The sequence below is a fragment of the Symphodus melops genome, assembly GCF_947650265.1.
Source record: "Symphodus melops genome assembly, chromosome: 1".
Classification (NCBI taxonomy): Eukaryota; Metazoa; Chordata; class Actinopteri; order Labriformes; family Labridae; genus Symphodus; species Symphodus melops.
Genome location: NC_136691.1, coordinates 55,534,573 through 55,550,656, shown reverse-complemented (window position 1 = coordinate 55,550,656; position 16,084 = coordinate 55,534,573). Strand labels below are relative to the sequence as shown.

General features: G+C 39.6%; 1 protein-coding gene and 1 long non-coding RNA gene across 2 annotated transcripts in view; one reads left to right on the top strand and one right to left on the bottom strand.

The window, feature by feature from the left end:
- The first annotated feature begins 3,180 nt into the window (after positions 1 to 3,180).
- The window catches only part of LOC306818466, a 69,126-nt gene continuing 56,222 nt past the window's right edge, over positions 3,181 to 16,084 (top strand). Inside the window, exon 1 of the long non-coding RNA XR_013778246.1 lies at positions 3,181 to 5,022. This is a non-coding gene — a long non-coding RNA (uncharacterized lncRNA). The remainder of the gene's footprint in view (positions 5,023 to 16,084) is intronic.
- The window catches only part of LOC306841810 (uncharacterized protein), a 79,021-nt gene continuing 67,967 nt past the window's right edge, over positions 5,031 to 16,084 (bottom strand). Inside the window, exon 13 of the mRNA XM_079371812.1 lies at positions 5,031 to 6,971. Within this exon, the coding sequence (XP_079227938.1) occupies positions 5,407 to 6,971 (1,565 nt within the window). The 3' untranslated portion in view covers positions 5,031 to 5,406. The remainder of the gene's footprint in view (positions 6,972 to 16,084) is intronic.

Here is a 16,084-nt window from a genome sequence, read left to right as displayed (position 1 = left end):
GGTACCAGTGTAGTTGCCTTTGTGTCAGTCTGAGAATTAGGCAGGGTGGGGTGACTTCACATGCGGTACTGACAGTTGCCTTTATTCACCGCTGTTGGTTTGTTTATATCGTGGTATGAAAAAAAGCTAAAGTAGTGATTTAGAGTAAACCTGTCAACCTAACTCCAGTTGTTTTTAAAAATGCACTCTTTTCCCTAAAAAACTTTACCCAGCGGTATTCGACTTTCTTTTACTTGATATTTACCTTCAGTTGGATCAACTTTCTGATTACACCACCAGCTCAATATGATAAATTGTACATTTTAATTCAGAGTGTTCTGGATGTTATGTTTCTTGAGATAATGTTTATTAAGAGTTAGTAATATGAAGTTAAATTATTCAGAGAGAAAGTGGGAGAGAAAAACTGTCAGGAGTACTAGAGAGGAATCAGCCATTAGTATTGACACACTCCTGGAGTATGCTATATTTAATAGTGTTAAAGGAATACGTTCATGGTAAAAATGTAATGGAGGGTATAATCATGACTGTCATTTTGTGGATTTAAGTTCTCTGCTAGCATTCAGAATAATTAAAGTGCAGCTGTTTACAGGTTTAACATCACTTATATTCAGAGGTGTAAAGTAACAAATTACATTTAGCTTGAATTTCCCTCGGGATCAAAAAAGTATCTATCTATCTATCTATCTATCTATCTATCTATCTATCTATCTAGTTGTGATGTTAAATTATGAAAAGCTTCTTCTGGCTCTGGCTCTATCTTTAGTCACTGTAATGCAGTAGTTTTATAAAATGTGTACTTTGACTTAAGTCTGTCTATCTATCTATCTATCTATCTATCTATCTATCTATCTATCTATCTGTATAGCATTATTGGTTACTGAGTAATTTTATTAGGCCTACTTTGAATGATGTTCCCTCATCACAACGGTGAAACAAGAAGCAGAGAGATCCTTTTCTTGACTCGTGCAACTTCAGTGAGAGCTGCATGGATGAGCACCTCCATCACAGCAGGTCTACCTGCTGAAGGTGTGTTAACATTTATTTTGACTCATTGTCTGAAGTCCAACATGATTAAAATAAATTGTACTTAAGTAAAATGTTCTGAAAGTAACAGTACTTTTACTTCAGTAGAATATTTTAGTAATCTTTACATCTCTGCTTAAATTAGTTTCATGTGTTATTATGTTTATTATATTCATCAACCGAGCATTACAAGAAACGAATTTATATCCTGGTTCTCATGTGATAGAATAACCGGCAACAATACCTTGGTCTCTGATTCCCTGGCGCCATCTTGTGGAGCCCCTGCAGAGTTGACTCGGTCACCCCAGATTTTGAATCCAGTCTCCCGTTAACAAACTGGCGATCTGTCACCAATTAAAACAAAAAGAAGTAAAAAATGTGGTTTTGTAAGTTATTAGTATGTTGTGTAAGCTTTAAAATATTCACATTTACTTTTGTAACACACTGAGTGATAATACTGTAACGTGATGTTCCTGAATGCCACCTGCAAGGCAGTGCGCATGTTCAGACAGGACTAGGCTGCAGAGGTTGTTACCGTTCAAGCATTATTAAAGAAGCCATGATCCGCCAATGTTCCGCCTTATCATTTTAGGATATGCTAGTGCACTTCACAAATATCGATAGTGTTTAATATTAATATAAAGAGTGATCTGTCAAACGGACATTATTTTTTAATCAACGTACCTAGCTTGATTTTTTCATGACTCACGTCGCGTCAGAACAAATCTCTGAGTAGTATCAATGAGTTAACTTGAAAATAATAGTTGACTAAAGGTTTCTAATGTAGTTTCTTTAGTTTGTGCCGCTGAAATCATGTTTAAATTCCCTCTTCAAGAAGGTTGAGAGGAGTCGGTGGGCGAGCTGGCTGAGCCTGGATCAAATGTGCCGGTTTATCATGAAGTTAGTTGGTCGCAATAAAATTCACCGGCACCGATTTCTGGAGGGGGGATGTTGGACAGAGTGGACACTTGACTTTTCCATAAATGTTTCTGCTTTGTTGTTTTTACTTTTATTTATTAAACATATTAATAACCACATATGGATGAGAGCAGGTTATATATTCTATTTATTCTGAGAGGCAGATGGACAGAGTGGTACCGACCGTCCTCACCTCCCCCCCCTCCTTCCCCCTTCAGATGGATCCGTCCATGCAGCGTCGAGATCAAGCGGGAAATAAAGTAATAATGATATCATAACAGGCAGAGAGGAGTTTATTAATTATACAACTTTAATGTATAATAAAGAAAGAGAAGAGTGCTAAGGTGGAGTGACAAGCTCAGAGAGACAATGAAGGAGAATCTTGAGCCTGGTGAATGAAAATGTTTAAAGATTAAACAGTTCTGAAATATAATGTAAATATATAATGTAAATATAATGACAGTGAAGGGAAATGTCCAGCAAGCTAAAAGTGATAACAGCTACGGTCCACCAAGAAAAACGTGGATCCCCTGTGTGAACAGGTAAAAAGCAGTTTCTCCTTTAAGAGCTGCATAGTTACCCTGATCCCTTCCAGGTGTGTTAAAGGATGTCAGAAGTCAAGTTTGACAGACTGTTGCCTTTGAGCCTTACATTAAAACACAACTGATCCTGAACATCGAGACACAGAGAGATGGAGGCAGAAAATCAAAAAATGTCAGTGTGCAAACATGCATGTTCTAATTAGTTTTAAAGGTTTCCACTTTGAAAGTAAAATTAAAAACTTTTTTGACAGACATTTCTGTCTCTGTGCAGTGACAATGACACATTGTACAGATGTGTGTCTGCTGGTGTGTTGACTGTCTCTCCCCTCTCCATTTCCTCTACTTTTCATGTGCATGCATCCTCGTCACATGAATGAACTTAAGTTTGTATTTCTCTTTTCTGTTGCGTCCTCGACGCACACGCATGGGTAAAATAAAAATACACGATCCTATCTGAGCTAACAGAAGTTTGTCACCTGCTGTTTAGTTAACCAGACTTCTATTTCTTAGAACTCAGATGGTTACCGTCTTACCAACCACTAGTCTATTATTTCCTAGCAGATGGAGATGGCTCAAGGTAAAATCCTCTAACACCCAGCCAAGGAGGAACGGTCCATTTAACCGCCGCCAGGATTTACTGCCTAAAAATCCGTCCCAAAGGATAACGAGGTACCCGTTCAACCTCCTAACAGCTTCCCCACTACGTTTATGCTCGGTGATATGAGGTGTGAAAATCAGTTTCTTTCCTGTGTGCCGTAGTGTGGTGGGTCAATGTTCAACTCCAAGGCTCACGGGGCGTCGTGAAGAAACCAAATCAAAAAAGGATGATTTCGGAAGATTTTATGAAATTTATTGAAAATTCAAAAAAGGGGAAAAAATCTGACAAAGTCTTTTAAAACTCCAATACAAATCATTAAAGTAAAAATCATAAACGAAAAAATAAAAGTTACAAATAAGATTTCAAAAGTTTAAAAACAAGTGCCTGAACTTCTACATTTTTTCAAAAGTTTCGGTCTCAGAGACTTAATCCCCAAAAGGGGAATTTTTTGTTCAGAGCGACGTTGAGTCAGTTGGCGAGAGCCAAAAAGACTCTTGATCAACATTTTCAAAGCCATATAGCCAATCAGTCTCTTTGTCTCAAACCCTTGAAAAAAACCCAGTATGTACAGTATGTGTGTACGTTTATGTCTGTTGTGTTTGTGTCCATGTATGTGTGTCTGTGTGTGTGTGTGTGTGTGTGTGTGTGTGTGTGTGTGTGTGTGTGTGTGTGTGTGAAACCACAGAGGTCCGTCAGAGTTCACTTGGGTCACTTCTAGAGTCACACTGCATCTGAACTCTCAAAGACACGTGAGGTTACATGACCTTCAAAAAAATTTTAGACTGAGACACGTGCAAGTTCGTTTTGCTCAAGAAATGGGGCACTAAGCCTTTCTCACAGATGCAAAGGAACCTAACAAATACATGCATGATAAATGTCAAAGTAATGAAAAGCAGTTATGATTATATGATATATGCATTAAATGATGAATTCATTAATTGCCCAATTCTTCCTGATATTTTCAACACCCTCTCTCATGCAGATTGAGAATTTCTTTGTCAAACTTGTAAAATACATCAAACCAAAAAACCATAATGAAATCAAACCAAGATCAAAATGAATGACATGGGTATCAACCGTCACCATTAAGTTGAATCATTCAGTACATTTCAATATCACTAAACAAAAAAAGCAAATACATTTTTTAAAACATCAAAGAATTACTCATTAAAAGCTTTTTTTTTTTTTTAATAATTTTCTTATTTTTTTTTGTCCACAAAGAAATTAGAAAAAAAAATCCCTGGAGAAACACCACCTGTCTAAGCAGTTTTCTGGGAGTTTGTTCCAGATATAAAGAGTCCAAACTGAACATTTTAAGATTAAATGAACTTTTTTCTCCTCTATTAGGAATCTGTAAGCAACAGTTCTGTAATAAATACTAACACATCTGAAAGAAGAAGAATGAAGAGAGACAAGGAGGGAGAAGGGGGTCAAAAACTAAATATTCTACATAAAAATAATGAACAAAGAATATTGACAAGTTTTCTGGACAATCTTCTGCTGTCTAACTTCCCCTTGTTTGATTCTAACTCTGGGGACAGAGAGAGAGACCTGTAGCAGACAATCTGAGTGGTTTGGATGGTCCATAATTAATCAAATGGTCATTCATGTATGTTGCCCTTAAACAATTCAGCACTTTATGAATATACAAGACAACTGCAGTAGTAAATAAGTCAAATAAACAATTTATCTCTATGACGTCCTTTTTTTCCTCTCAAAACCTTTTTCACTTCCTGCTCTATTCGTTAAATTTTACATAATTAAATTTTTGGTTGGTTTGACTTTTCGGGATTACACCTCTTAACCAGTAATCAGCGTGTGACAATTGTGCCACAAGCAGCACAATATCCAGGCTCAAAGCTGCACACAGGGGAGTGTTAGTTGTTCGTGGGGATCGAACCCCCGACCCTCCAGTTGAGAAACAACATAAACTGAGTCACAGTCGCCCCAACACATGAATTTCTGAGGACCAACGCCCCAAACTGAAGGAGGGGACATAAGACAAACAAGTGTGCATTGTTAAAAGCAAGTATACATCTGGCCTGAACCATGTGGTAGACTATGTGACTGATCATTGGATCAAAACAATGGACAAGAGGGGGGGCTCACCAAGAACTCACTCCCTTTTTATTAGGGCACAAGTATCATGTGTTTGTTTCAAATCATGTCCTGTTGAGCATGTTTCTGTGAGATTGGATGTTTATCAAAAACTCATTTAAAAGAAGCTGTCAGTCTACTGTCTGCATATATGTGGTCCAGCAAAAACACAAAACTAAACAGACGGTGTCCAATCAGCAACGTCATAATCCAGAGTTGATGGAACATTCAGAGGATGACACATTTGTCTTTGTATTTTTGTTTCATTTCATTTATTTCTTGTTCGTGCTTTTTCTTCAATTTCTCTGATTCTTCTTTTAGATGTTTTTCTTTTTCTTTTGACAGGTTTTGTAAAAGACTGTACTCTTTGCCACTTCTCTCTTCTGCCTCACTCAGTTGTCTTCCTTGTCTTTGCTTCAACTTGTGCATTTCCTCCATGTGTTTCTCTGCCAGTGCATCGAGGTCCTTCATGTATTTCTGTCTGAACTCATTGAATTCTTCAGCTTGTTTTCTGGCCTCCGTTTCGTACTTATTCTTCATTTCCTTCATTTGTTTCTTGTAGTTTTCCTCCAATTCTCTTTTTTCCTTCTCCTCCTGTTCTCTTCTGTGTTTGTCCTCTTCCTTTCTTTTCTTTTCATAACTCTCTCGTTCTTGTTCATATTCATCTTGGAGCTTTTTAATTTTTAATTGTTGCTCCCGTTGTCTCTGTTCTTCTTCTTGTGTTCGTTTTGTCCACCATTCTCTTCTTTCTTTCTCCCAAGTCTCTTGTTGCTTTCTCATCTCTTCTCTGGTCTCCTCCAGCTTTTTGTCGATGGTTTCCTTTGATTCTGATTCTGATTTTATCTGTTTCTCCAAAGCTGAGAGTTTTCTTTCCCATTCCTGTTTCTTGTTTTGTTCCTCTTGCTCTTTTTTCCTGTTTTCTTCTTCTCTCTTTTGCTGTTCTTTCTTTCTCTCCTCACACTCCTTGTTGATCAGCTCCTCCTTTTCTTTGAGTTGTTTTTCTCTCAGTTTTCTCTCCTTTTCTATTTCTATCCTCTGTTCTTCCATTCTTCTTTCCTTTTCTTTCATTTCTTCCTCGTGTTTCTTGTTAAGCTCATCCATCTCTCTCTTCATCTCTTCTTCCTTCTCCTTCAAGAGTCTCTCTGTTTCTTTCTTTATAGCAGCTTCAGCTTCTTGCAGCATCTCATTGGTGTAGCAGCTGCCTCCATTAGTGCTCACCATTGTTTCAATCTTGGTTATCAAATCACTGACTTGAGTTTTGTTTTTGTCATCAAAGTTATCAAACACGTGGTATCTTCCTCCACAGTCAGCGATCAGTTTCTTAAAGGAATCATCACATTCCTGTTCAATGTATTTTTCAATGGACGTTTTTTCATGCTTTAATGAATCTCCTCTAGTTAGAAGAATGATGGTGAACCTGTCCACATTCTTCCCAAAGTCTTTCTCGATGCGTTTTAAAGTCTCCTTCTCCTCTTGTGTAATTCGGCCTATGCTTAACACCAACAGGAAGACATGTGGACCTGGAGCCAGAAGGTTGATGCATTTAATCATCTCTTCTTGAACCTCTTCATGGGACAAAGTTGTGTCAAACAGACCAGGAGTGTCGACCACAGTGACTGGACGATTGTTCACATCACTTTGTTCTTTCTGACAAAATTTGGTGACTGATGTTTGGGAAGATTTGGCTTTAAAGGTCTTCTTTCCTAAAATGGTGTTTCCTGAAGAGCTCTTACCAGTTCCAGTCTTCCCTATCAGCACAATCCTGAGACTCTCTGTACTCAGCGTCTCATCATCTGTGAAAAAAAAAGAGGACCTAGAGTTATCTTTAATGCTGAGAATTGTACAGTATAGATACTTTTAGGTTGTGATGAACAATTGGTGGTTTATCACAAAGTTGTTTGTATAATATATACCGTAAATTCCGGTCTGTTGAGCGCACCTGGATATAAGTCGCACCGGCTAAAAATAAGTAAATAAATGTATTTGTTCATATATATGTATTTGTTCATATGTAAGCCGCACTTGATCATAAGCCGCAGGTGTCCACGTTGTAACAGAGCTATTTACACAGAAAGACGTGACACAAAAACATTTATTTTTTATTTTTAATTCAATACGTAGGCTACCGGTAACATCCGTAAATACAAAGCCTAGTGGAAATCCTTTATCGAACAGTGTCTGTAACACGGCTGATGAAAAAGATTACCATAATACAGTAATACATTTCACAAGAAAAAGTCCATCCATTCACTGCCTCAGAATTACTTCATTACTCAGTCTCTTTTTCGTTGTCGCTGTCAGTGTCAACTTTACGTGCAGCAGCTCTGTTAGCTTCTTTGACAGCCAGGTTGATCACCTTTAACTTGAAAGCTGCATCATATGTATTTCTCCGTATGTTTTCCATGATGAGGGTGCATGCATGAAGCGCAAAATGACATATGATACATACATGATATTAAGACCCGATGTGACGAGGTCCCCCTCCCCCCCAAGAATTCTCTAAATAAGCCCCATCGTTGTAAAAGCCGCAGTGTTCAAAACGTGACAAAAAAGTAGCGGCTTATATATATATATATATATATATATATATATATATACACACACACACACACACACACACACACATTAAAATAAATAGTACTTACAGATGACTGGGTCTTTTGTTTTTGGGTGCTTCAGCTCAGCCTGCAGTGTTATGATCTTTTCTATTTGGACAAGTGCAAATGTTTGTGTTGTGAAGATGAATGATTTGGATTTATCTTCATGCATCTTTTCCACCATGTCCAGTAGCTCTGGGATCTGCTGCTTGTCCCTGATTTTTACAACCAAAGACCTTCCTCCACAGCTCTGAAGAAGCTCCTGGATGGACTTGGTTTCATTTAGAAAGTCAACAACAGCTGGAGCTGAAGGATCTGACTCTACAGTGAACAACAACACAGTGATGTCTTTGAATCGACTTCCAAATGTGTTCTTCATGGTCTCCAAATCTCCCTTGTCTTCATCAGTGAGTGGATCTACAGGTAGAACCAGGATGAAGGCATGGACACCCTCAGGATCACAGAGAGAGATACACCTGAATGATTCCTTCATTGCTTCCTCTTGAGGTTTTTCATACATGGCAGGAAGGTCCACCAGGGAAACCCAACGTCCACACACCTCTCCCTGATGTTTAACACACTCTGATGAGCTGGAGACTGAATGAAGGCCTGTCTGACCTAAAATGGCCTCAGCTGCTGAAGTCTTCCCTGCTCCTCTCCTCCCAAACAGAACCAGGTTCAAAGCTGTTTTCATAGGACCAGACTTTGGGGCGATCGACTCCTCAATGACAGTGAGAAAGGTTCCTTTGTTTTCATGAACAGTTTTCTCAATCATTTGCATTAATACATCACGGTTGTTGTCAGCTATACTGTAGTGTCGTTCTCCACAGTCTTTAATGAGACTTCTAACAGAGACTCCTGTTTTATCCTCATGTGTGCTGATGACCATTGAGTGTTTGAAAGCATCTTGACCAAACAAACTCAGGATGAACTTCAGTGTTTGTCTTTTCTCTTCAGTGAAATCAGAAGGTTTCACTAACAGCAGCACAACATTTGGTCCAGGAGGACAGAGACTCACAGCCTTCTTCATCTCTTCTCTCAGCTTCTCCACAGAAACACTGAAAACATATGGAGCTTTCACCACTGTTAGAGGCTTTCCTCTCCATTCTGCGCTCTGCACCATTTGTTTGGCTGTAGATGGCACTGATACGCGTGACCTGTGTTGTTCTTTCCCAGTAATAAAGTCTCCCAGTTTTGTTGTTTTGTCGTCCGTCCCCAGCAGCAGGAGTCTGACTGTAAAATAAAAATAAAATGTGAAGTCTAGAGAGACATTGAGTCATGCAGCTCACATTCTGTTTTCCATATTTAACTTTCAGTGGTTTCATGAAAGAGAAACATTCATCTTCATGTTGGCTTTTAATCAAGAGAGAAAGAGGGAAAAAACATCTGAAAATCAACCCTATTCAGTTCCTTCTGTTGAATTATTTGAACACATGGCTTTTATACTATTCTCCCCCAGCCCCTTGTAATCACGATCGGCCCAGCTGTTCAAAGCTAAGCGTACCAGATTTTGGTTATCAGATTGGATCAAATCTTGAAAATGGGTTGTTAAAAAGGGAAAGAAAGAATCTGAAATCAGATGAGATCACGGAATCCAATCCTAGTTTTAATCTTGATCAATCTTTAGTTTGTGTTGTTCAAAACCTGCCAGTAAAATTTGGAACAGGATGATACTTTTCCCAACAGATGGTAGGATTTCAAGTTGCATTCCAGGAAGAAAATGTCGTAAAACTTTAAAATTGGTCAAACATTTAGTGTATATACGTATACTATTATACTTATACTATACTTATTTCTATTTTGTAATTGACTTGTGTAACCGTTGTGGCACAGGAACAAATCAAGCTGACCAAACTGCAGCAAACCAAAGCAAAACTTCACATCTGCCTCCTAAAAGGAGGGCTTGGAAATACAGGTCCCTCCACCTCAGATGAAGAAATTTTACGAACCTTTTTTTATGAAAATACAAAAATATTGAATATTTCACCAGACCCGATGACCTTGGAAATTTTGGTGAGTTTTCATTCACATTCAGGCACTCAAAAATGGGGGCGAAGTCTCGGAAGAATAAAAACACTCCTAAGGGAAACAATAGGGTCGTTCACATCGTCAGTGCTTCGGGCCCTAAAAAACAGCTAAAAACATTGCAATTTTTTGTACAAGATGTCATGAAATGAGGCATTTTAGGCAACAACAATCCCCCAAAAAGTTTGAGAAATCCTGGAGGGACTATATTTAAATTGTGTATCTGGATCAGGGTCATCCAGTCCAATGTTGCTTTGAAAAGTAAGATGGATTACCTAATCCAAAATAGCAAAAAATGGGATTTCGAAATCCAGATCATTTTGATCCAGAATAAATGTTTTCAACAACTGGCCCTATAACCTCTGCCTCACTCAGTACCACCATTGCTACACGCCCTTCCCGAATGAAATCTATTCTCCACATCATGGACACCCTCACCTGACAGACATCATACCTCACAGACCGTAAATAGTTCATTTTCCTTAATAACTGCTTCTCCTCTACGGCTCCCCTGTCCCAAGGTGTCCCTCAGGGCTCTGTGCTTGGTCCTCTCCTCTTCATACTCTACCTCCTCTCTAGCGGCCAGATTATCCACTAGAGCGCCTCAGGGGATACACATCATCTATGATTGGAACATGCACTTGAATGATATATTGTGCAGTGTTGCTGCATAAAATGTATTTGCTCAAGAAAAAAACACAGTTTTAGGGTTGTTACTGTTTCATCGATCCAAAAATCAAGGACCTGCTTAAATGTCTTAAAATCGCCACGGTCTCCATTTTCGCTGTTACACCGACGATATCCAACTCTATGTATCTACTAAATCCATCAACCCTAAGACCCCTACTCTCTCTAACTGTCTTTCCAATATAAAATCCTGAATGCAAACAAATTTCATTAAACTGAACCGTTCCAAATCCAATATCCTCATCATAGGTCCCAACTCCCTCACTTCTACAGCCAAAGACTTTGGCCTCTCCATTCATAACTCCAACCTATCACCTTCACCCCACTGTCAGAACCTTCAAATAGTCTGAGACAACAAACTCACTTTATCCCCTCACATTAAACTAGTCACAAAAAAAGGTTTCCACCATCTCCAGAACATCGGTCACCTTCGCCCCTCTCTCTTTCCTGCAGCTGAAACCTTCATTCATGCCGTCATCACATCATGCACTCCATAACCAGGCCCCCTCCTACCTCAAAGACATGTTTCACCCTTACACCCCTTTCTGTACCCTCCTCAGACACTAACCTCCTGATCATCCCTAGGAACAAGCACCAAGCCTGGGGAGGCAGAGCTGCCGCACCCACCCTTTGGAACTCACTACCATAACACATCCGGGACACTGCAGACCCTTCCACCTTCAAGAGCAAACTAAAAACACACTGCTTTTAACTTATAATTTCTTTAGTTATAATCTACATGTGTACATCTTTCTCTACATGCACTTTTTAACTGTCTTCCTTTTTGTTTTGTTTTTTATGCTTGTTGGTGTATGTACTGTGTATGTTTTATCCTTTTACTTTGTAAAGTGTCTTTGACTCTATGAAAAGGGCTCTTTAAATAAAATATATCATTATTATATTATTTATGCCTTACATCAGTTTCATGTACGTATTGAAACTACCCTAACCGTATGAAATAAATGTATTGTAATTAAAAAGTTCAAAGCACGGTTTAGATCTGCTATCTTTGTGTCTAAAGACATTTGTTATAAATTGGTTCTATACATATTTTCATTGTTAATTATTGTTTTACTTACCCTTGTCTCTGTGTTTCAGATCCTCTTCCTGTGTTCACCTTGTGTGTCAAGTCCCCGCCCCTAATTACCTGCACGTGTGTCTCATTACTCCTGATTACCCACACCTGTGTCTTGTGGTCCCTGATTGTCTGTCCTATATAAACCTCATGTTTTCATACATCGTGTTGCCAGTTCGTAGTCTTTCATTCATGTACCGAGTCCTAGCGTTTTCTCTCTTGATCATGTTACGACCCATGCCTGTTCCCATTAATGATTTTTGCCTGCTCTCTTGGATTTGTCTGCCGTTTGATCACCCGTGTACCGAACCTGTGTTTTGCCTGCTCCTTTGGATTTGTTTGCTGATTGTGTACCGAACTTGTTTGTAATAAAAGGACTGATTCTTGGAAACTTCCCACTGAGTCTGCGTGTGCCTCCATAAACCCATCATTGTGTCACATAATGCACGCTCACTAAATTCTATGTGATGAGTGATTGAAGGATGGGGTCAACCAAATCAGAGCAAATATGGTACTTTTCAGTGTAAATAACATTTGTGTCATGGTTTGGTTTTGTTCTGTATTTAATCTTGTTTTAGTTTTCATTTATTTCCCTCGTGTTCTGTGTATGTATGTTCCAAATGTGGTTTACTTGAGTCCTTAGTGTGTTTCCCTGTATCCTTGTGTTCTTCTATGTTGTCTGTAGGCTTGTTTTCCTGTTACTTGTGTTTTCAGGTTCTTAGTTTGGTGTTTAATGTTTCCTAGTCTTGTTTTAAGTGTTTCCTGTTTTATTTTGTAATATCTTGTTTTAGTTCATGTCTTTTCATTGTCAGGTTTCACTTTGTACTTGTCCTCAGTGTTCTGGTCTTGTGTTCTTTGTTCCTTGTGTTTCCTGCCTTTCTGATTACCCTGATGTTCCTCACCTGTCTCGTTAGTATCACCTGTTTGCCTCAGTTTCTTGTCGGTTCAGTGTCATTGTCTTATGTTGGTTGTTGTGGCCTGTGATTCTTGTCCCTGCTCCCTGTGTTTTTTCCTCGTGGATTTTTGGATTTTTGTTATTTAAGTAAGTCTTGGTTTTTGTGTTTTTGCCCTTTTTGTTACAATAAATAATTTAAGTTTTTTCTGCAATTGGGTCCTCCCTCTCCTGTTTCCTACCTGCTAGATCGTGACAGTTTGTCTATTTGTGCACGTTTACTTACATTTCCCTGAGGGACGGGATGCTGCCATGCCGCCACTGCTACAAATACCTGTAACAAGATGACATCATCAAGTTACAGCTTCATGTTCTTATGAGATCAGTTATTATTGTGAGTTTAAACACTTTGATTAAAACAGATCTCTTACCAGCAGAGGTAACAGCCTCCACGATGCCGAGCCTCGTTTCCTTCTGTTGTGTTCCCTGAATGTCATCACTTGCCTCGACGAAACAGCTGACGTGCTCTCCATTGTGCTCCTTCACAATTTGACCCAAACGTGTCAACAGCTCTGGAAGTTCAAGGTTTGCCTGCTCCAAGTATCTGTATCTACATTCTCTGATCATGTTTTTTAAGGGTTGACTTTGTAAATGTTTTTTGATATCACATGATCCCTGCTCTCTGGGTGTTGATATCAGTATCAGTGAATGATCAAATGACTGATCACTGAACTGTGTAAGGACTCTGCACAGTGTCTGTTTGTGTTGATCTGTGAAGTTCTCAGGCTGGAGAACCAACAGGAACACATGAGGTCCAGGTTCAGAGAATGTCACACACTTTGTCACAAGTTCTGTCAGTTTGTCTTCAGAGATGTCATAAAGCAGATCTGGAGTGTTGATGAGAGCTATGTGTTTTTTCTTAATCTGTCCTCCGACTTTCAAAACCCTGTCTGGTACTTCCTCAGGGTAGAACGCAGTCAGTCCCAGTATGAAGTTTCCCACTGAACTCCTCTCAGACCAGCTGTTCCCCAGCAGAACAACCCTCAACTCAGAAACTGTGAAAAAAAAAGATTTTAACAATCTAACTCATTTGTTTTCTTACTTTATTTTGGGCTTGATAACCTACTTACAGATGTGACTGAAACACAGATATTCTTATACAGATTTATAGAAGTTTCACTCACTGTCAGGTGGCAACCAATCCAGACTCCAAGAGCGCCTCAGGGGATACGGACCATCTATGATTGAAACATGTACATTTTATTGAGTGTGCACAGTCTTACAATGCAAATTTCAGTTATGGACAAACACAATAAACGTCTGTTTAGAATATATTATATGTGTTGCTACATTAAATATTTCTGCTCAAGAAAAAACACTGTTTTCGGGTTGTTACTATTTCTTCAGTCCAAAAATCAAGGACCTACTTAAATGTTTCAGAATCGCCACGGCCTCCATTTTCATTGTTACGCCGACAATATCCAACTCTATGGGTGGATCCCAAGTGTCTTATTTGCAGTCTCCTCGGTCCTCGGCCGAACCGGAAGTAGTTCCAAAGCCGCTTATAGCGAACGGAGGAGAGAGGAGGCTGATCCGAGGCGCGATGACCGAGGAGACACGAGAGCTGACTTCATGGAAGTCTTTTCACTGACAGACACGCCCCCTTCTCGTATATCACTCACTGATTGGACGCTGCACAGGATCAGACTTCAGTGAAACTTCTCAACATGAGCAGAGTTTAATACCGGAGAAAAGACGGACATTAAAAAGAGGCTAAACGGAGCGTGGGACATTTAAACAGATGATAAACATCAGTGAGTTTGTAAAGAGTCGCTCTGTGATGAGCTGGGATTAAAAAGAGTCTGATGAAGAGGAGTCCGTTTGATATTCTCACTTATTTATCTTCTGAACGTTTCATCATTTAGATTCTAATCAATCATTTTCAGTATCCTGACACATAAATATCTGTTTATAAAATACAGAGTTGGTTGTCTAAATACAGGCTAGGTTCAGTCCAAACTGATTAATAATAATCAATAATTATAGACAATTCAAAATGAAATCTTTTAGTCAGTAGAAACTGTCCTTTTGGTTATGAGTAGACTGCAGGTTGTTCTTCAGGTAAAGACACTAAACACTAACTGTGTGTGTTTGATGAGAAATAATACAGTGCGTGTTTGTGTGGACATAAACAGCTGTTCGGCTGATTGACAGCTGAACGTGATCAGCTGATGTCACGTCATGTGACGCTGTCGAGGAAACGACGTCTCAGGTGTCTTAAAGCTGATTTCCTCGGTCCTCTCTCCTCGGCTTCGTTTCCTCCGTGCATCTCTGGTGGGCGGGACTAAGACGCAAGTGAAGGAGACAACTCGGAGGACACTCGGTGCAAATAAGGGACATGAGATTGATCCTATGTATCTACCAAATCCATCAACCCTCAGACCCCTACTCGACCCGCAAACAAATTTCATCAAACGGAACCGTTCCAAATCCAACATCCTCATCATAGGTCCCGACTTCCTTACTTCTACAGCCAAAGACTTTGGCGTCTCTATTCATAACTCCACCCTTTCACCCTCACCCCACTGTCAGAACCTTGGAGTCATCTTTGACAACAAACTCACCTTTTCCCCTCACATTAAACTTGTCACAAAAACAGCTTTCCACCACCTCTAGAACATCGGTCGCCTTCGCCCCTCTCTCTTTCCCTACAGCTGAAACCTTCATTCATGCCTTCATCACATCACGCCTCGATTACTGTAACAGCATCCGTTATAGCACAACCACCAACCTCCTCAATAAAGTTCAGTATATCCAAAACTCTGCTGCACACCTTATCACCTGTACCCGTTCCTGTGACCACATCACCTTCACTGGCTCCCCATCCCATTCCATATCAAAACTCACCCATAAAACACTTTATAACCACCCTCCTACCTCAAAGACAAGCTTTACCCTTACACCCCTTTATGTACCCTCTGCTCCTCAGATGCTAACCTCCTGACCGTCCCTAGGACCAAGCACCGAACCTGGGGAGACATGTCGTCTCAGTTTTCACCCCCACCCTTTGGACCCTTTGGAGCCTTTTAGAGCAAACTAAAAACACACCTTTTACGCACTGCTTTTAACCTATAATTTCTTTAGTGATAATCTACATCGGTATGTATACATCTTTTTGCAACTTTCTTAAATTTCTTTCTTAAAGCTTCTTGTTTAATCCAAGCCACTGCACCTCTAACAGGAAGAAGGCCTCATCTGCCCTCCCATTAAGTCTTGTGCACTTAATCAATTCGTCTTTTTGGACATTTTAGAGATCTTCTTTTGAAGCATCAACTAATCACAGTTAAGAAAAAATGTTTGTTGCTTGAAATAACTGAATTGGCCATTCGAGTTAGTATAAAGCTGACGATCATTCATCATTTTTGTGAGAAAGAGTTGGGTTTTTTACACGCTCTGCTTGAGACCACAAACCCGAATCCACCTGGCTGGAGAACAAAATCCACCTTGTCGTAGAACCGACTCCGATCTGAGGTGACAAGGCAACTCCGGACCGCAAAACTCTCTGGTGAAGCCAAACAAAGTGCGTTGTCAGAACTACACGGTACCAAGTGACGGATTCTCTCTGATTCC